Raw genomic sequence first — 20,666 nt, 5'->3', positions numbered from 1 at the left:
TGAGTCATGAGATCCCGAGGTGAGGGCCTCCTCGCTCAGCTCAGCAGGAAGTCTGCTTGAGATTCTCTCTTCCCCTCTTCCTTCACCCCTCTCCCCCAATAAATAAATAAATCTTTTTTTTTTTTTAAAGAAACTCATTTCTATTTAGACGCTTAAGGACACAGTGTGGTTTTTGCCCAACATTGCATTTCCAGTACAGAGCTGCCCATAGTAGGCACTCAATAAGTATTTATTAAATAAATTAGTGAATGAAGTGACTTCTTTTTTTTTTTTAAACCAAGATGTGGTTTTTAGAATATTAGATCAGGTAGCATGCTTTTGATGTAATAAACATAAAATCAAACACAAACTGGTTTATAGTAGAAAGCAGAGGAGAGGAGGATTCTTTTTTTTTTTTTTAAGACTTTTTTTATTTATTTGACAGAGAGAGAGAGAGCACAAGCAGGGGGAGCAGCAGGCAGAGGGAGAAGCAGACTCCACCCTGAGCAGAGAGCCCGATGCAGGACTTGATCCCAGGACCCTGGGATTACTACCTGAGCTGAAGGCAGACGCTTAACCAACTGAGCCACCCAGGTGCCCTCATCAACTAAAAGAATTCTAAAGAATTTTTATCCAGCCTTTCTTGGTGTTCTGAAGGAAGGGTTTTCAGCTTATGTAATCCACCATACTTCCAGGAATAGTATAGGGCCTCCTGCAGGGACATGCACAGAGTAGATGAGCAATGCATTTTCCTTGAATTATATGAGGACAGACTGAGTCACCTAACTTCAGTAAGTTTGTAAGTTTGAGATAGCCACCACAAGTGCTTTGATCCACAGTGGAGACAGAGGAATTATTCTGAGAAGACAAAAATTATGCATCATTGGGAGGGCTGTCTCGTGTACACTCAAACACTGACTTAGGCATGTTACTAATAGTATCTGCTTATGCTCTTGTGTGAACCCAGAGCATGAAAGAAGTGAAAATCCCCCATGAGCAAGAGTGTCCCCTCTGGACAGCTAAATGGCCTTTCCTCCAAAAGCGAGCAAACAAGTCTGAGTTCAAAAACTTCAAATGTTCTCAGTATTATTAATTTCATGCTATTTATATTTAAATGTTATTGAATAATCATTATTTGTTTATTTGATCAACTTATTTCATTATTTAAATTTAATTATTATTCAGGAAGATAAAATATCCACGCCTGCTCCATTAACCAGAAATCAAGCTTGGCAATAGGATTCATACTTCAGCTTTGCTCCTAAGGAAGTGCCTGTTAAGCACTCTTTGAATTTTGCATCCATTTCCTGGTTCTGAGTTTCACTGAACAAATTTTTCCAGTCGCCAACTTCACCTACAACACACAAAAAACAACAGATCCAGATATCTGTTAGAATATTTCTTCCTGATTTTTTTGAGCTACTTTCTTATTTTATTTTATTTTTATTTTTACTTAGGTATAGTGATACACAGTGTTCCATGAGTTTCAGGTGTATCACACAGTGGTTCAACAACTCTCTAAGTCATGCCCAGCTCACCACACGTATAGATCCCATCTGTCACCTGTATACAACACCATCACAACACCATTGACTGCATTCCTAATGCTTTGCCTTTTATTCTTGTGGCTTATTCATCCCATAACGGGAGACGTGTACCCCCCCCCCCGCCCCTTCGCCCCTTTTGCCCATCCCCCCACCCCTATTTCTTCTCAATTTTACCATTTTCCAGTGCAGCATTTCACTTTGAAATGTGAAAATGGACACATGAAGAAAATTAGTCTTAAGAACGAATGTAAGGCTCTTGTAAAATTAACAGTATTCACTGGGCCTTCCCCATCAGTGGCATGGGAGGTGATGTGCTCTTTACATCACTGAGGGGACAATAGGCTTCCGAGAGCTCCTATTCTCCCCTCCAACCCCCATTGCCCATCTCAAGCCTTGAGACCTAAATTTCCACTTTTTGAGAGCCATTTTTTTTTCCTCTGTAAAGTCTTTTAAATACTTTACCCCTTGAGAAGTTATCAGTTTACAGAAGGATTTTGTGAAAACCTCAGATACTGAAAATTTTGCAGGAAGTTATTTTGCCTGAGATTAGGATATGTTTTCTTATTGCTCTTAAAAGTGAAGGAAGTTACTTCTTTCTTTAGAATCTTTTGGTGATTTGGGTTGAAGGTGCAAGTTCCTTGTTGCATAGCCATTTGAAATGTATGTTTATAAAGAGGATTTGATGACAGGAGGAAATGCTTAGATATATGAAGGGATTAACGTAAAACACAAAACTATTTACAAATGTCATCCACTACATAAAAGATCACAGAGTAAGGCCAGAAGAAATATGCCAAAAAAGTTAAACATGCCTCTGGTGGGAGAAATGTGGATAATTTTTAATGCTTTTGTAACTTTTCCTGTGCTTTCTGAATTTTCTACAAGGACTACTATAAAATTTTTAAATTATTACTTTATTTTAGATTTTTTCTGTTCTGAACAGTGCTTGATTAACAATGTACAGAAACATTCTTTTTTTTTTTAAGATTTTATTTATTTGTTTGACAGACAGAGATCACAAGTAAACAGAGAGAGAGGAAGCAGGCTCCCTGCTGAGCAGAGAGCCCAATGCAGGGCTCGATCCCAGGACCCTGGGATCATGATCTGAGCCAAGGGCAGAGGCTTTAACCCACTGAGCCACCCAGGCACCCCAATCAGAAATGTTCTATTTCCCCCCCTCCTTTATAGTTTATCAAACAAGGCATAAAAATCGAGAATAATGTCGGGAATCAAACCAAAGCCAGATTTACATTCAATGTTCCATTCACAGTGGGGATTTTAAATGGGTCTTCATTTGATAAAGTATAGTAGAGTCAAGTAAACATACATTCAAATACTGATTCCACTGATCATTAGCTTTGTTACAATGGACAAATTAATATACCTGAGTTTTGATGCCCACATTTGTAAAATTAAGGAACTAATATCTTTTTTTTTGCTATAAAATTTATGCCCAGCAAAAGGTCTAACCGATGGTAGATGCCTGATAAGTGACAGTTGTCATCGTGATGTGTGTTGCCTCTAAGTCACCTTATACTTTCATTATATATGCAATAAAAGGACCTGGTAATCCCTTAGCTGTATTACCATGAATTTCCATAAGAAATTAGAATGCTCTAACGAAATTTAGTAAAATCTTCAAGTGACAGAGATAGATAGTTGCTTATCCAATACTCATTATCTCCTCCCTCCTTATTAACAGAACCCTGATTTTAATTTGGTAATAATGTACCCACCTTAAAAAAAAAATCACAGTTCCCAGCTAACAGTGCTGCCAGAGGTGGCCAATGAGGTGTACATGATTCTCTGTCTCTTGCTACTCCCTTTTTATTTTAATAAAACAATCCTTTAATTTAATGTAATGGCTTCTGTCTTGCCATCACAAAGTGACAAGCAGAAAGGCAGAAGGAACTGAGTACACTAAAAGATTTTAGATATTTTGGAATTGCCAGTCTCGTTCTGAACTGACTGTGTCAAACTTCTTGTTGAGGGAGAGAAAAAGGAAATCCTGTCTTAACTTAAGGTCTAGTTATGTGGATTTCCTATAACATGCAGATTGACAGGTGTCCCAGAAACCAGTGTGGCTTTACCTTTGCGGAACAGAAACGGACCAACAGCACCATGCGTTTCCTGGGACTTGGCTCTCATTGCTTGGAAGGTACTCTGGGCTGAGATGGTTTGAATCTGCTCCCCGGTTAAAGAGAATCCAAAGAACTCAGCAATTTGTTTTATTCCAGCATCCAGGTTCTGAAAACAAAATTTTCAGGGATAAAGTTCCTTCGGTGGGAATTGTGCCATAGCAAAAACAGGCTTCTTAGCCAGAATAGATTAAGCTTAGCACTCTAACTCATCTTTGAATCTCATGATCTTTAGACTTCTTCTGATACTTCTGTATACTTCAAGATAGCCTTACATGATATTCATTATCGATTTTCCTTTGTAGTTTCAATGTATGATTCTTCCTGAAGTCTTCAGGATATAAATAATGATAGTAAGCATTAAGTAGAAGGTAAGAATCTAGGTGATATTCACTTTTACTAAAAAGCACCTGTCTAGATGAGGTGAGGAAATTAATGTAATTGTATGTGATCATTCCAATTCTCTTTTCTTCCGAATCCTGTTTAATTCCATCAGGAAAGTCTAATTTTTGGAATCATAAAAACTAGAGGGAGTCTTGAAATGTATCTTGTCTAAATACCCTTGTAAATCATGAACCCCCTCAATGGTATTGCTGACCAATGAAGATTCATGAATCTCTTAGTACAGCTTTTTAAGTTGTATTCTATAGAACACTAGTTTACTTTAAGGTGATTATAGATGTTTCATGAAAAAAAAGGGAGGTTGAAGAGTTGAGGTCCAATAAGTTTGGAATTCTTTTGGTTAAAAATGATAATCTTTTTGTTGTTTGCTTTTCCTATAGGATCTCCCAATCTCTACTATGCCAGCTTGCAACATAAATGTCCCAGAGGTCTAACAGTCTCCAAATCACTTTGAACTCTAAGCAAGAATTATTAACATCTGGGCAGCACTGACATTCCACAGAATGCAAGTTTTAGAGACATTATTCTAGGAGAAGGAGTCTGTTCTAGAAGGCGAACAGACTAAATTGGTATGTTCTTTCATGTTCCATAGATGCACTCTATCAACTGAAGGGACGGGTTCAGGATACCTTCCTTTGATAAGAGTGTCAGGGGAGACTGGTGTTAAGAACTCACTTCCACTAGGAGGCATCTGACACACTCCCTTCTTTTTAACATACTTTCTTCACTGGACTTCGAGGACCCTGGCTTCCCCTCTGCCTCAATAGCCACTCCTCTTTCTCCTTTGCTGATTCTTCCTGTTTCCCAAGCTCTCTCTATACGGAACTCCAGGGCTCAGTTCTTGGTCGTCTTCTCTTCTCCATCTGTATACATTTATACATAGGAATATAATCTCACGGTTTTAATACCATCCATGTGCCAAATTTAGATGTACAGCCCAGAAATCTCTTCATTCAAGACTTTTATACCCAATTGCCTACCTCACCTCTCCATCTGGATGACTGATAAACATCTCAGATTAAGCTAACACCCAAACCCTGATCTCTCTCACAATCCCGCTTTCGCCTGCTGTCATCTCCTACTCAAATGATGACAACTCAATCCTCTCAGTTGGTCAAGCCAATAATATTGGAGTCTTATCTGATTTCTCTTTTTCTCTCCACTCTTTCTCCTGTGCAGTCCAGCAACAAATCCTATTAGCTCTTCTTCAACATATATTCAGAATTCAACCACTTATCACTGCCACTACCCCTTCTGGCCTGAGCCACCATCTTCCTTTGCCTGGACTACTGCAGTACTCTCCTCCTGGTTTCTCTACACTGTCTTTGCTTCTCTCTAGTATGTTCTCATGCAACAATCAGAATGAACCTATTAAAAATACATCAGCTCCTATCAGTCTTCTGCTGGACTTCTGTAGTGGCTTCCCCTTTCACTCAGAGTGAAAGCCAAAGGATTTCAATGGCCTGCCACATGATTCCCATGCTTCACTCTACCTCATTCCCTTGGCTCTGTTCTCATTGGTTAATCTCCTCAGGCTCACCCCTAATGACCCAGCCACATTCACCTCCTTCATGTCACTTAACGATGCCAGGGACACTTCTACCTCAGGACCTTCACTCCAGTTGATTCTGTATGCCTGGAAAGCTCTTATTCCAGTTACCACTTGGCTCACTCCCTCTCTTCTTTAGATCTTTGCTCAAAAGATCTACCCTATTTATCCCGGGATCTGTCCAACATCCCAGTTCCCCACCCCTACCTAGCATTTCCAGTTTTCCTTAATCAGCTATGCCATTTCTTTTCTCCTACATATTATAAACATTAAAAAATATTATATTTATTATTTCTCTTTCTCTCTCCCTGCCTTCTTCAGTTAGAAGGTAAGCTTCTCCAGGGCAGTGAACTTACTGGTTTGCTTACTGATGTATCACAAGGACCTAGAACAATGCTAATCACTCATTCACTAAATGTTCATGAATAACAATTCATGAATAAGCAATTTTAAAAACAACATCATATGGAAAGATCCAATTCACAGCCAAATGCATGTTCAGTCAAATCTCAACTGAAACCTACCTATTATTTTTGCTAGTCTTATTCTTAAACCTACCTATTATTTCTGCCATTTCCTGCTATCTGAGCAGGAAAACAAAGCAGCCACTCTTAGTATTAAGTTGCTAAGCATTACTTTGTTTCTGTTAAATAAAGAACCTAAGCCCCTACACATTGTATTTTTTTCCCTAGCACTGTCCCACATATTTGGAATATTCTTTTTTTAAATTGAATACAATATTCACACAGCTAGACATTAAAAGTGAGTGCTCTATTTTTATTTTATAAGAAATTTTTCTATAGAATATCAATAATCATAATCTCACCTTTTTCAGGTCTTCATATAATATGAGCTTAACATTTTCATCATCAAGATGCTTGTTCCAATTAACGGCAAAATCAAAATAACTTCCCCAAGAAACTAAAAACACAGGAAAAAAATTCTTAAAGAATTTTAAATAGCTGAGGTTAAAATGAAAGATGGTTAATGTATGCTCTAAAATATAAACTATACATATATGTATATGCTAAAAAAAAAAAGGTGGTTTTTTTGGAAGATTTATTTGTTTGTTTTAGAAAGAGCACATGCCAGTGGGGGGAGGGGCAGAGGGGGGAGAGAGAGAGAGAGAGAAGCAGACTCCTTGCCGAGTACAGAGCCCCGTCAAGGGGCTTCACGAGGAGCTTGATCTCATGGCCCTGAGATAATGACCTGAGCCAAAATCAAGAGTCTGACATTTAATTGACTGAGCCACCCAGGCACCACTCAAACATGAGGTTTGTTATTACAAATCTCTGCTCCAAAAGAATTGCATAAACCATTCCTATCTTGAGATTTCTAATCATTTTATTATTTTCATCAATACTAACACAACTAAGCAAGTTGCAAAAGTGGTCTGATTAAAAACTGTCAGATATTCATGGTTAGGTGAATAAAATAATTCAGAAATAGTGAATGATATGTGGAAACTGACAGATAGGGCCAGAAAGAAAGAAATGATGAGACAGATGTTGTCTAGATCAGCATTGCCCAATAGAAATTTAATGCAAACCACATCTGTAATTTTATTTTATTTCTGAAGATGTATTTATTAGAGAGAGAGTGCATAAGTGGGATGGGCAGAGGGATAGGGAGAGAAAATCTGAAGGAGACTCTGTGGGGCTCGATCTCATGACCTTGAAATCATGACTTGAGCCAAAACCAAGAGTCCAACACTTAACTGACTGTGCCACCCAGGCGCCCCAACATCTGTAATTTAAAAAAAAAATTAAGAAAAGCAAAAAGCGGTGTGCCTGGGTGGCTCAGTCATTTGAGTGACCAACTCTTGATTTCGGCTCAGGTCACGATCTTGGAGTTGTGAGACCCAGCACCCCCAGCCCTGGAGTACACTTCAGATTCTCTCTCCCTACCCCCTACTCCTCCGTGTGCTTTCTCTATATATAATAAATAAATACATCTTAAAAAAATAAAAAAGACACAGTGAAATTAATTTTCATATTTTGTTTAACCAAATATATCCCTAAATATTATCATTTCCAAATGTAATCAATATAAAAAGTTATTAAGAAAACACCACACTTCGTTTTGTATATTCTAAGGCTTCCAAAAACCAGTAGGTATTTTACACTTACAGAGAATCTCAATTTGAACGTGAAGCTTTTTATCAAAAATGCTTGATAAATTTTCAGACTTTTAAAACTTGAGTTGAAAAAATAGATTCATATACTCAAGGTGTACCAAACTTATTTAAAAGTTTCCAATAAGTAAAAAAAAAAAAGTTTCCAGTAAGTAAATTGAGTATCTGTTTTTAGGTTTAAATTGAAGCTCATTCAAATTAAATAAAAGTTAAAATTTAATTCCTCGATTGTACTTGTCACATTTCCAGTTCTCGGTTGTCACATCTAGCTAGTGGCTCCCATACCAGACGGTGCAGATGTGGACACTGATGAGCTGTGCTGCTTGTTAACCGTGTGACTTTGAGCAACTCCCTAAACCCCTTTGTACCTCACTTTCCTCATCTGTAAAATGGGGTTGTTAGGAGGTTTAAATAAATGAACACATACCAAATGCTTAAAACAGCACCTGATTCACAGTACCCACTCAACAAATTTTAGCCATTATTGCTATATCATTAATAATAGCAATATTCTCGTAATTATTCTCATTTTCATCATTATCATGAAGCCCTTGCTTTGAGCCAGGCTGTTACTACATGTTTTCTTTGTTGTGGCAACCACTGTAAGTTTCATACCCAATATCCAATACACTTCCGTTTTTGTTGCTACCCAAACTCTGATTACTTGGGTCTAAGCCAATTGTGAGACTTTGGGTCCTGTTTTTTAGCCTCCCTTAGAGCTGTGGTTGGTCACAGGTCATGGTTCTGGCCAGCAAGACACAAGCAGGAGTCTGCTGGAAGGTTTCTAGCAAACCTGTTGCTGTCTTGATGAGTCCTCTTCATGAACTGAAGGAGATGCTTGGAGGGACACTAGCACACTTAAGAGTATGTTGCAAAAGGCACAAGGGAAAGGCCATGGGAATGTCAGAGGTGTTGGCTCAACATCACTGGGCAGCTGAAGCTGCTCCCTACCCTTCTTGTTTAGTGAGAAAAATAAAACCCAATATGTTCAGGCCACTGTGGGTCAGGTTTTCTATTCTTCCAAATGCACTATTAATTGATACATTTTAGCCTTCAGTCTTTAAAGCAATTCAATGTGATAGGTACAATTTTTAGACCTATTTTGTCAATGGGGAAATAGAAACCCAGAGAATCTAAGTAAACACCTCAAGGTCACGTGGTTAGTACGTTATGGGTGTTGTCATCTTTCGCCATCTCTCTGACACGAGAGCTAGTGCTGCCAAGCAAAATGCTATCCTGTCCCACTTCCTGTGGGTCAGATGCTCTTATCTGTTCTTTAGAAGTAAGGAAACCAAAGTCCACAGCAATCAAATGTCTTGCTCAAAAGCACCCAGGCATGAGTGATTTGAACCTGGGTTTCAGTTCTAGCTCTGCTTACTGGGTATTATATAAGACTGATGAATCACTGATCTCTGCCTCTGAAACTAATAATGCACTATATGTTAATTAATTGAATTTAAATTTAAAAATTAATTAATTAAAAAAGTTCTAGCTCTGCTACTTAATGGCTGTGTGACTTTCTTATGTCTCTATTTCCATCTTTATAAAATGGGGACAGTAATAGTATTTATCCTTGTGGCGTCCTTAGGAGAAATGAAATTTTAAAATGTATTCTAGGGATAGCATACAGTGCCTGGCATGTAGTAATTGTTCAGTAAGTTATAACTATTTTATTCTCTCTAGTATTAATTACTAATATATAGTAATAAGCGATGAAGCCCAATCCAGACCTCTCATTCCAAATCCTGTATGTTTCCCAGTATGTCGAGGTTCCTCCATAAGTTGAATTTAACAAGTTTGTAAGGCAGAAACTTTATTCAAGTTAAGCCCAGCACATTTTATCATTGTCAGTCAAATAATTAGCTGAACATATACAGCCACAAAGATTCCCTAGGATAGATTGTTCCGGTGATGACAGCTTTCTCATCATTAAACGTCCTCTCGTGTTATCAGTGGGGTGCAGTTTCATACTTGCCGTAATCACCACTTCCATCCAGTCTCAGTGAGCCATTTCCAGACAAACTAAGCTTTCTTCGGGGTACTTCATAAGCACATTCCGTGCACTATTTTTTCTCTCCCACACCACAACCCTCATACTTCATCTCAGCTTTGGGGCCAGTACTGAATGCCCCCCATGTCCATGCATGTGGTTGCTGGACTGGTCATCTTCAAAAGTGGTCCTCTTGGAGTGACCTGTCAACAGCTTCCCTTCTAGGATCATCTGGCATTAATTCTGCCTGCTACTCATACTCAAGAGAACCACCAGTTAGAGAAGGCATCTTTCATCTCTGGCCACTGTACCCGTGGGAGTAGTCACTGGTACCTACAAGCAGTGGGACCACTGACAAGTGATTTAACTTTTTTGATTAGTTTTCTCATCTGTGCCTTATTTACAGTTTGTTGTGGTCTTAAAAGAAATTATGCACATACAACACCTACTTTAGTACCTGGAGCGTCAGTAGGTACTTCTAAAGCTGCAGTTAGCAATAAGCGGAGGTAAAATATCAACAATCTAGCAACAAATATCAACAAATCTAGCAAAGCTGATTTCCTATCTGGCAGATGAATATCTTAGGTGAGGGTTTTTAAGATTTTTAAATTTATTATTATTTTTTAAAGTTTTTCTTTCTTTCTTTTTTTTTTTTAGTAATCTCTATCCCCAACATGGGGTTGAACTCACAACCCAAGATTCAGAGTCACATGCTCAATCCACGGAGCCAGCCAGGTGCCCCGTCCCATGTCTGTTCTATGCCCACCCCTTACTCATAGTCAACATATGAATTGCCCAAATTATTTTTAAAAACAATAATGTATTATTGTTTGATGCACAGAACTAGTGGTGCCATAAAACTTCATTTAAAAGCAATTTTTTGGTTCCTGGATCCTCCGTAATCTTTCTTTACTGTAAAACACATTTGATTTTTTGTACTTAGTGGGGTCACCTGTTGAAGTAAGAATTCTTTTGCTAACACTATACCTTGTCCTTTCATGAACTGTCTGAAGAATTCATCCCAAGAGCCATAGCTTGGAATATCAGGGACGTCATTGTGGAAATGGAAAAAAGATACTGCCGTATCTTTAGGGTTTCGAAATATCACCAATATCTAGGGAGAGAAAATTAAGTTAATTTATTCAGGTCTATGTTTTGAACCTTAGAAAAGTGAAGGGGTGAGCAATATCAGATATTTTTGTATATGACTTAATTTTGTTAACAAAAAGAGGAAGAATGACGGGAAGAAATTAAAGAAGCGGGGGTAGCAGGTGGGGAAATTTAGGGAAGGGGGAGAAAAAAGAAGAAAAAGCAGATCGATGTCGTAGTAGAGAACTTCTGCTAACGAACTTTGTAAAAAGGTGCATATAGAAGATATCAGAAAGGAAAAAAGAGCAAGCTCATTAGGATAGTCACAGGACATGATCTGGACAGTTAAATCGCAAAGTAAAAATTGCAAAATAATATTAAGGAAAATGAAAATAACATCCAGAGTTTGGTGGGAGAAGATCCAATAGGGATAAGAGTGACCAAAGCATCTGTAGTTACATATACATGACATGAAGTTTGCTATTATATGTGAAATTCAGAAATAAAATCGTTTCAGACGTCAGGGAAATAATGCTCACCAGAAAGAACAGCAACAACGACAGCGAACCCTTCCGCCTGTTCTCCTAGATTGTGCTCTCTTGTTAAACACTCTAAATATCTTACTGGGATTCTGAAATCTATTCACTATAGAACAGATTTAAAATATGTTCAATTCTAGGTATATGTTTCATATCCTAGCTGAAAATGCCTTTGCTTTGCATGAAACTAGAGCTAATATAATCTGAAGAAACAACAGAAGAAATACTAAATCTCACACTTCATTTATTAAAATTCTGTAAGATAAGAACTTCATCACATAGCCCAGAAAGGCAATATCTAGATGTTAAATACTTCAAATTGACATATGAGTAAGAATGACACTCACCTTGGCTTTATTCTTGGCGATGGACCCAGGTAATTTGTCATAATGGAGGTGAGTTGCCAAAATCCTAGGCGACGGGAACTGTTTCATTCTCTTAAAAAAATACACAATAAAGTGAAAGTGTGGGTGTGTCTTATGGTCAATCACTTTTAAAAAAAAAGATTTTATTTATTTATCTGACAGACAGAGATCACAAGTAGGCAGAGAGGGAGAGGGGAAAGCAGGCTCCCTGCCGAGCAGAGAGCCCGATGTGGGGCTCAATCTCAGGACCCTGGGACCATGACCAGAACTGAAGGCAGAGGCTTAACCCACTGAGCCACCCAGGTGCCCCTGGTCAATCACTTTTTTTTTTTTTTAAGATTTTATTTATTTATTTGACAGACAGAGATCACAAGTAGGCAGAGAGGCAGGCAGAGAGAGAGGAGAAAGCAGGCTCCCTGCTGAGCAGAAAGCCGGATGCGGGGCTCGATCCCATCATGACCTGAGCTGAAGACAGAGGCTTTCACCCACTGAGCCACCCAGGCGCCCCTGGTCAATCACTTTTAAGTGTAGTATCTGAATGGTAGTTTCAAGGATCACTATTGTGTCTTCTTCAGTTCGTCCTCAAATTTTTGGCTTTTTTGGTTTTGTTTTGTTTTGGTTTTGTTTTTGTTTTGTTTTAGAGAAAGGAGGAATGTGCTTGTGCACAGGGTTGGGGGAAGGGCAGAGGGAGAGAGAATCTTAAGCAGGCTCCACCTCCAGTGGGGAGCCCTGTGTGTGGGGGTGGGGGAGGATTGGATGGGGGCGGGTTTGGCTCAATCTCACAACCCTGAGATCATGAGCTGAGCTGAAATCAAGACTCAGATGCTTAACTGACTGAGCCACCCAGGTGCCCCTCCTCCTCCAAGTTTTTATTTTTTTGTTTTCTTACTTTGTGGAGGCAAGGAATGGAAAAAACCATAAACAAATAATTTAAATCATCCTTTTGGATGTCCTTGTAGGATCTGGTTTATCTTTTATCTTTTTTTTTTTTTTTTGGTCATTTTTTGAAAAGTTTACCTTTTCTCACAATCATATCAAATTCTTTTTGTTCAAGACAGCTCATAATCTGCGGTCTACTCTTTGAGTTAATTTGGCTCTCTTCTATATTCAAGGTTTTTAACAGAAATATTCAAGTTTTCCCATAGCTCCTCCAAACCTATTTTTAATATCTAGATTTTTTTTTTTAACCAAAAATATTCCAGGGGCACCTGGGTGGCTCAACCGGTTAAGCATCTGCCTTCAACTCAGGTCATGATCGCTAGGTCCTGGGATCAAACCCCAAGTTGGTCTCCCTCCCTAGCAGGGAGCCTGCTTTTCCCTCTTTCTCTTCCTCCATTCATGCTCTCCCTCTCTCTCAAATAAACAAATAAATAACTTTTTAAAATTTCCATTCAAATATCCCAACAGAACCTGAAAATGCACAGTCACTTAAATATCTGAGAAATATTTTACAAGAGAAAATCTTGTCAGTGTAAGGACTCAATAACTGATTCTTTGTGTGTATATATCTACTTCTACTGATAATTTAGGAAATGAATTGATCTGTTTAATCTGCCAGCGGTAAGGGTTTTGTCCTAAAGTCAGGCCTTTAGTATCTTATATGGGCTAAAGTTTCAAGTTTATTTCTGTTGTGCCCGAGTTTTCCTGTCTGAGAGACCACCGAGGAGCCAAGTACCGTGCAATCACACTAGCGTTTATTTGACAAGCTTAAGCTTGGGCCCAAGTATACCCGGCACAGCGGAGTAGGGACTTGGACCCTGAGGTGACATGCTTAAGCTTGGGCCCAAGTATACTCGATGCAGTGGAGTAGGGACTTGGACCCCGAGCTTAGTTAAGGCAGGGGTATTTATGGGTTCCTGTTACTAAAGCAGGTTGGGGGTCTCCGGAACCAAAGCAGGGTGGAGCTTCCTGGAACTAAAGCGAAGTAGGGGAAAGTTCAGCCCTTGGGCACAGGGGTCTGAGATGGCTGTACTTATGCTAAGGCTAAACCTGAGGTGGGATGGCCTTAATTTTTCTCGGCCTCCACAATTTCCATACTTGTAGAGGTCACTCACTGCTTGGTCACATTATTTCAGTGATAAAATGATATTTAGATATTTGTAGCCAATTGTTCTGTAAAAATTTAGTGCAGATCCCAACTCAAGCAAGGGCAAAACATAAAAAAAAAGTTTTAAAAATAAAAAAGCCGGGGCGCCTGGGTGGCTCAGTGGGTTAAGGCCTTTGCCTTCGGCTCGGGTCATGGTCCCGGGGTCCGGGGATCGAGCCCCGCATCGGGTTCTCTGCTCGGCAGGGAGCCTGCTTCCCCCATTCCTCTGCCTGCCTCTCTGTCTACTTGTGATCTGTCTCTCTCTCTCTGTCAAATAAATAAATAAAATCTTAAAAAAAAATTAAAAAGCCAATGTAAGTCAATGATATGGGCCCAAGTGGTGATTAATAGTCATAATACTTGATTTACATCATTAGTTTTGAATGTCACTTTTACAGTCATTCACAGCAATCCTCTCAAGTAGGTGTTATAACCCCCATTTTAGAGATTAACAATAGGCCTTGAGGTTTTAAGTGCTTTGTACAAAATCGCACAGATGGTAATTTTCAGATTAAGTTATAGTATGCTGTTTCCACTACACTGCACGGCCAAAAAGACATATGAGAAATGGCAAAGTTCCTAAAAGGATTAGAAAATTATCCAGGGAGAAAGTGAGAAATAACTATAACAAAACTAATATGCATATAATAAAACGTTGATAAAAATATGATATGGCCAAACTATAAGCAATGTAAAGACTGTATGTTTATTTTATTTTATTTATTATTTTAAGTAATCTCTATGCTGACACACAACCCTGATATCAAGAGTTGCACGCTCCACTGACTAAGACAGCCAGGTACAGGAAAAGATATGTATTTTAAGAAAGTTTTCTGTAAAGTGAATAGCTGTTAAGTAAAGCTTGTCTTCTTACCGATTTCCATTTTAAAATGGAGGTGCATGGCTGGCTCAGTCAGAGCATGCAACTCTTGATCTCCAGGTTGTGAGTTCAAGCCCCACTTTCGGTGTAGAGTTTACTTTTTAAAAAAAAAGTTGGAAAACTGGGGAAAGTTAGCATAAATTGTAAAGTTGATGCTAAACACCCTCTTTGGAAAAAATGTTATGTAATGGCCTGGACAGGAGAAACCAGTGGGGCTTTTCATTGGCCCATCGTTTCTTACCTAGCAAAAACCTTCTTAAGTTTCCTGTCCACACATCCTGAACCAGTCCTGACTGCCCACATCTGGGGGCAGTCAGCCACAAGCAGGATGGCTTACCTTACCACAGGCAGGAGCACATTTACCTTCCACTCCAGCCCCCCCCCCCAAGTCCCTACACATCTCATCTGCATATGATTTTCTGCGACTTTAGCCCGATCCATGGAAATGGCTTTCTTCCACATAAAATACAACTTCTCAGCTTATATTTGTCATCACGTCAAGTGTTTCTGTCATTTTCCAGAAACCACTTTCTAAGTCCCAATCCAGTGATTTATTTCTTAGTAACTGAGTTCTTCTGTCTACTTGGTAGTTGCGAGTCTTGGTAGTAAACACGTCTCAAAATTTTGCTGAGGTTGTCGTTCCTCCTTGAATACAGCCTTCCCTTCCCAAATGCATTTCTGGTGTATCTAGGTAGGGCTGGGGACCGTCTGCCTCTCACCTGTCCTGTCCAAGTGCTGAAGTCTTGAGGCAGATCCTTCCTCCCACCCTTTTCTTGCCTTCCCTACAAGGAACCAGAATATCCTGTCTCACACCCAAGCCCCACTTAGTTATACTGATAAAGTGAATGATAACATGTGGTAAGGTGAATTAGAACAGGCAGGATGACCTGTTAGAACGTTTACACACACCGGTGACTTACTCTCTCAGCTACTACTTGGTCCTTTTCCATCCCCCACCACCCACCCAACACACACACACCAGAGTCATCATGGAGACAGGGACATCAAAGGTAATGTCTTATTAGGAAAAGTCTGGGGACTGCTGACATAAACTGAAGGCAGGATGATCTGGGCCTTAGAAGAACCCTCCTATGGCATTCCACCCAAGTCTCTGTCTTCAGAGACAAAACTTTTTTTCATTTCAATTTTTTAAAAAAGATTTTGCTTTTATATTTATTTACTTCAGATTTTTTTTAAAATGAAGATTTTACTTCTCTGGGAAAGTGCAAGAGTATGTGTGAGGCGGTGGCGGGGGGGCGGGGGGTGTCAGGGCAGTGAGAGAGACAAGCAGACTCCACGCTGAGCGCCAAGCCAGACCTGGTCTCAACCTCAAGACCCTGAGATCATGACCTGAGCCAAATCCAAGAGTTGGATGTTTAACCAACTGAGCTACCCAGGAGTCCCTAAGATTTTATTTTTTAAGTAATCTCTACACCCAAATGGGGCTCAAACTAACAACTCTGAGATCAGAAGTCACATATTGTACCCAGTGAGCCAGGCAGGCAACTCTAGTTTTAATTTTTCTTCAGGTTTCTTAGCTTGCTTTCCCTCCTATTTTTTCTTTTACAAGTGGGCTGTCTATATACATTCTTAACCTCTTGCAGGGGTTAAGAAGCGCTAATTGGAAAACTTGGGTTCAAATCTTGGCCCTGCCGTTTATTAGCCCCTTGACGTTGGTTAAGTTTCTAACAGTTTTGCCTTTTGTCATTTGGTGGTGAGGTTATTTTGCCATGAAATGAGATCACCCTTGAAAAGTGCTGGGAGTATATGGTGAGCACAAAATAAGCTGCCCAATTATTAGGACTGTACTTTCTAAACTCAAAACTAAAAATATACCCCAAACAGAAGAAATTTTCTTTGATAATTTACTATAAATTTAAAGGCTCTTTTGTACTAACCTCGTATTTTTCTGGGTCCCCACATTCAAGAATTGGGAATTCTGGATACTCATACTTTTTCTTAGATTCAGCAAATATCAACTCATTAATGATGTGGAGAATCCAATTTGAACCTTAAGGAAAAATCAAAGAATCAAAGATCATTAAGGAGTCTTGATTTAGCAAAGGCATGTTACTTTCACATATATATCATAAAAATTGGAACCTACAGCCATCCTGTGGTATGAACAATCAGTTCTTCTGCATCTGAAATAAACTGGGCTATGGGAGGAAACAGAGTTTTGCAGAAAACAGCACTTCTCACTTACATTAGCACAAAATTTAAGTTATCTTATTTTTCAGATTTTTCCTTTAACAAGTGGCAATACTGCTTGAATCCATAACATGTTCCTTACAGAACACTGTTATGTTATAGAGATGATTGTTTATTGCATATCACATATTATTTCCTCTTATATTAATGAATACTTTCTATAGGAGTATAGATATTTTTGATTTTATAAAAACCCAGCATCGATTAATAGAAAAATACCAAATGAAGACAGCTTTAATAAGCACTTAGAGATGAAATAAGTTAAAAAAAATCAAAAGTAGATTGTGAGATTGTGTGAAATAGGAGAATTTAGATTCTTAATGTCTCATCCCCCATTAGTGAATCACCATGTAAAGCTCGTTTGCGAAACTAAGGGATGGATGATGTTTGATCCTGAAAAATATTCTATTATGTGGAAATCGTCATAGGCATTATAGACATGGGCGTGCTTTTGCCTTTAGTTAAGAATCAAGATGAAAATGTTTATTGCTCTCAGTGCTTGACGGCAAATGGACTTTCCTGCGTTCATCTTTCTGGTAGCTAGTCCCACCATGCATGATTTCTACATCCATCATTCAGCAGACTTCCTCCCTCAGACACCAAGGTTTCTGAGTCTAGCTGTTCTAGTTATTGATTCCACAAGTTATGCTCTTAACCATCTTGATCATCCTCCCCACTGCTTTCTGGCTAGCTTCATGCAGAGATGAACTGCCCTTCTCCCCGACCTTTGCCTAGCACCCTGCCCAACCTACTCACTATGAAAAAGTGCCCTTGTAGAAAATGATTTGTCATTTACCACACTTTGGATAAGACGCGAGCACTATGTCATCACTTCTGGCTTCAAAGGTGTCCAAGGCCTGGAAAGTTTCTGAGGTGCACATGGTGGTTGGGTACGGAATCCCCTGATGAATGAAAAACAAGTGAGAAAGTGCGGTTTCTTTTGATTTTTCCAAAGCTTCGTCAATATAGTCAATAAATTTGGACTTATTGGCCATGCTGGCTCCCTGCTGATGAACCTGTTCTGTAGTTGTCCGGGGGCAGCAATAGCTTTTAATGGAGTTTTTCAGGAGGTGGAATAAAGGGCTCCTCCCATTCACATGAGAAATAAATTCTTTAATTCTCACCCCCCTCTCCCCACCTGCCTTTCCGCACGCCCACCTCTGACAAAAGGCAAACCGCAGGTGCAAAGCAACCTGAGGATCAAGGAATATTACCCCAGGGGCTGATCATATTACTGTTATAGACAATCCCTTGAAGGAAAGTAAGAATAGAATCTCTAACCAGACGACAATAGATATTAACTATCTAACAAATAGTTATTTAACTGAACCAGACATGCAATTTTTCCATCACAGGAAAACTGAGGAAATTTTGCATGTCAACAGAACGTATCTTACCAAGGCAGGTAGTAGATGCAGGAGAGCAACTTTAATTTTTTTATTTTTTTAAAGACTTTATTTATTTGAGAGAGAGAGAGAGAGCTTGAGCAGGAAGGAGAGGGAGAAGCAGACCCTCCCCTGAGCACTGAGCCCAACAGGAGGCTCGATCCCAAGACCCTGGGATCATGACCTGAGCTGAAGGCAGACACCTAACTGACTGAGCCACCCAGGCACCTTGGAGAGCAACTTTTAATCTCCATTTTACAGAGGGGAAAGAACTGAACAGAGACAGTTCCTAGATAGATAGGTTTCTGGGTTTCATTATATTTGTAATAATATATTCTTAAAATGTTTATAAACAGGTAAAATTGGAATATCTGATTGTCTTACTATTTTTGTATTTCCATACGCCACTTCCCCTTGAAGGTGTTATTACTTACATAACAATGGGATGCTACTCACTGTAGGTGGGAAGCTTGTGTGTTTCAGACTCTCCCTCCCCAAAAAAGAAAATGAGTAAGACTAGACTCTGCCAAGCTGCTTAGTGAGATTGTCCCTTACATTATAGTCTTTGTTTTCCTGGGGAGGGTGGAATTTAAGGCATTAATTCAAATGCTGCTGTTGTCCTTTGCTTACTTCTTAGTGAGTAAAATGATAAAAAAGACAATATGCCTGGATCCTGTTTTGACACTAATGCCTATAATTATAGGAGGATTTGGGAGGCTGTTTGGAATTGGTAATGTGAGCTTTGATTCTTCTTAGTCTCCCTGGGCTCAGGGCAAGCTGTCAGTCTTGCAGTTCTACCTACTTGACTCTTATTTTTTTCTTGATTTTATTTTTTAAAATATTTTCTATATCCAATGTGGGCTCCAACTCAAAACTTTGAGATCAAGAGTCGAGTACTCCACCAACTGAACCAGTCAGGTGCCCCCCTACTTGACTCTTAATTGTCTATATGTGTGGTAGAGGGAAACAGCATGAATGATTGCATAATAACCTAGATTTATGATTATTTGTACTGCTGTGCTTTTGAGTGCAAGTGGGCCTCCGATTCTGTGCAATCTCAGCTTCTGTTTAGCTCCTGGATCCATCCAAGCCCAAGGTAAGTGGTGGGGGACCGCTAGAGTGCACCTGGCTTGGCTCATGCTCCTGGTGGCATCAACAAAGGAGGTTTCTTTAAAGCTCCTTTCCTTGAGATTAAAGACATTGTTCCCTCTTAATTTTTTTTCTTTTCATTTTTTTCCCTAGGCCTTGGACTTATATCAGAGAGAGAGAGAGAGAGTGAGAGAGGAGAATTCTGGAGAGAAAGAGAGAGAGGGAGAGAGAAATTGAGAGGGTGAGAGAGAGAGAGAGGGAGAGTGAGAGTGAGAAAAAAGAAAACCAAAACAAAACCGGTGACCAAAAATGTCTAGGTTGATTGAACTATATAGTCTGATCAGTAAAGCAGGAAAGCAAGGATCAAGAAGCATAAGGCTCTTGGAAAGAAACTGAGGATTCTTGGAGGGGAGGTGGGTGGGAAGATGGGATAACTGGGTGATGGGCGTTAAGGAGGGCACTTGATGGAATGAACACTGGGTGTGATATGTAACCGATAATCACTGAAAAAAAAAAAAAAAGCATATGGCTCTTGTGTGCCAGTTGGCCCAAGGATGATTTTTAGGGGAAGGTAAATCGGCTGCTCCTATGCCATCCCCCTCTTTATGTAGTACAGTACCTCTTCAGGATTAAGTTGTGCTTTCCCCCTCTTCTTTAGCAAGAGAAGTGCTACTTCCTAGTGTAGTATAGGATTGAAACTTACTTTGGAATCCCACATATGGGGGAGGGTGTAACCTCTTGGTATTTTGGGAGTTTTTAAAAACTGGCTTCCCTCTTCAGAAGTTAAACACCAGCAAGATAGAGATGAAGTCTAGTTAGTGGATGCTGGAAACATTCAGGGTCCAGGGCAGTTTAACTGGTGACACTTTGTCATCCTAGACTGGGGGTGATGGAGAAGCACTCCACTCCAGCACTGGGCAGCTGGCAAGCAGGAATCTTGTCCCCACTTCCCCAGCCTCAGGGACAGTGCTGCTAGAGGCTGTAGGTCCCCACTGCTCTGTGTCCTCTGGCCATCTGAAGGGAAGGCTGGGTCATCACCAACATCCTGGGCTTCCCTTCTGCAGTAGGTGTCTTCTGGCGCTAGTAGCAATGGGTCGTCCAATCTCTGCAACCTTTTGTCAGGTGATTAAAAGAGCTTCATTCTGAGGATCCCAGACAGGTCGCTCTTTCTCTTTCCGTGGGAGAATGGACAGCAAACTTCCTAGGTACTTGTTAATGACGAGATCCCAGCTGCCCCTGCTCTTACGACTACAACAGAGGACTGGAACTTTGGCTAACTTCTG

General features: G+C 39.7%; 1 protein-coding gene across 1 annotated transcript; it reads right to left on the bottom strand.

The window, feature by feature from the left end:
* Window positions 1–1,202: 1,202 nt before the first annotated feature.
* Window positions 1,203–17,904, bottom strand: SULT6B1 (sulfotransferase family 6B member 1; the record flags this gene model as incomplete). The annotated part of the gene is made up of 7 exons (XM_080812796.1): window positions 1,203–1,333; window positions 3,617–3,773; window positions 6,442–6,536; window positions 10,727–10,853; window positions 11,715–11,804; window positions 16,597–16,709; window positions 17,706–17,904. 7 exons carry the CDS (start codon window positions 17,902–17,904, stop codon window positions 1,203–1,205), a joined length of 912 nt encoding a protein of 303 aa, XP_080668922.1.
* Between the last annotated feature and the right edge of the window lie 2,762 nt (window positions 17,905–20,666).

Source organism: Martes martes (assembly GCF_963455335.1).
Source record: "Martes martes genome assembly, chromosome: 9".
Classification (NCBI taxonomy): domain Eukaryota; kingdom Metazoa; phylum Chordata; class Mammalia; order Carnivora; family Mustelidae; genus Martes; species Martes martes.
This window is presented reverse-complemented; position numbering and strand designations above follow the sequence as displayed.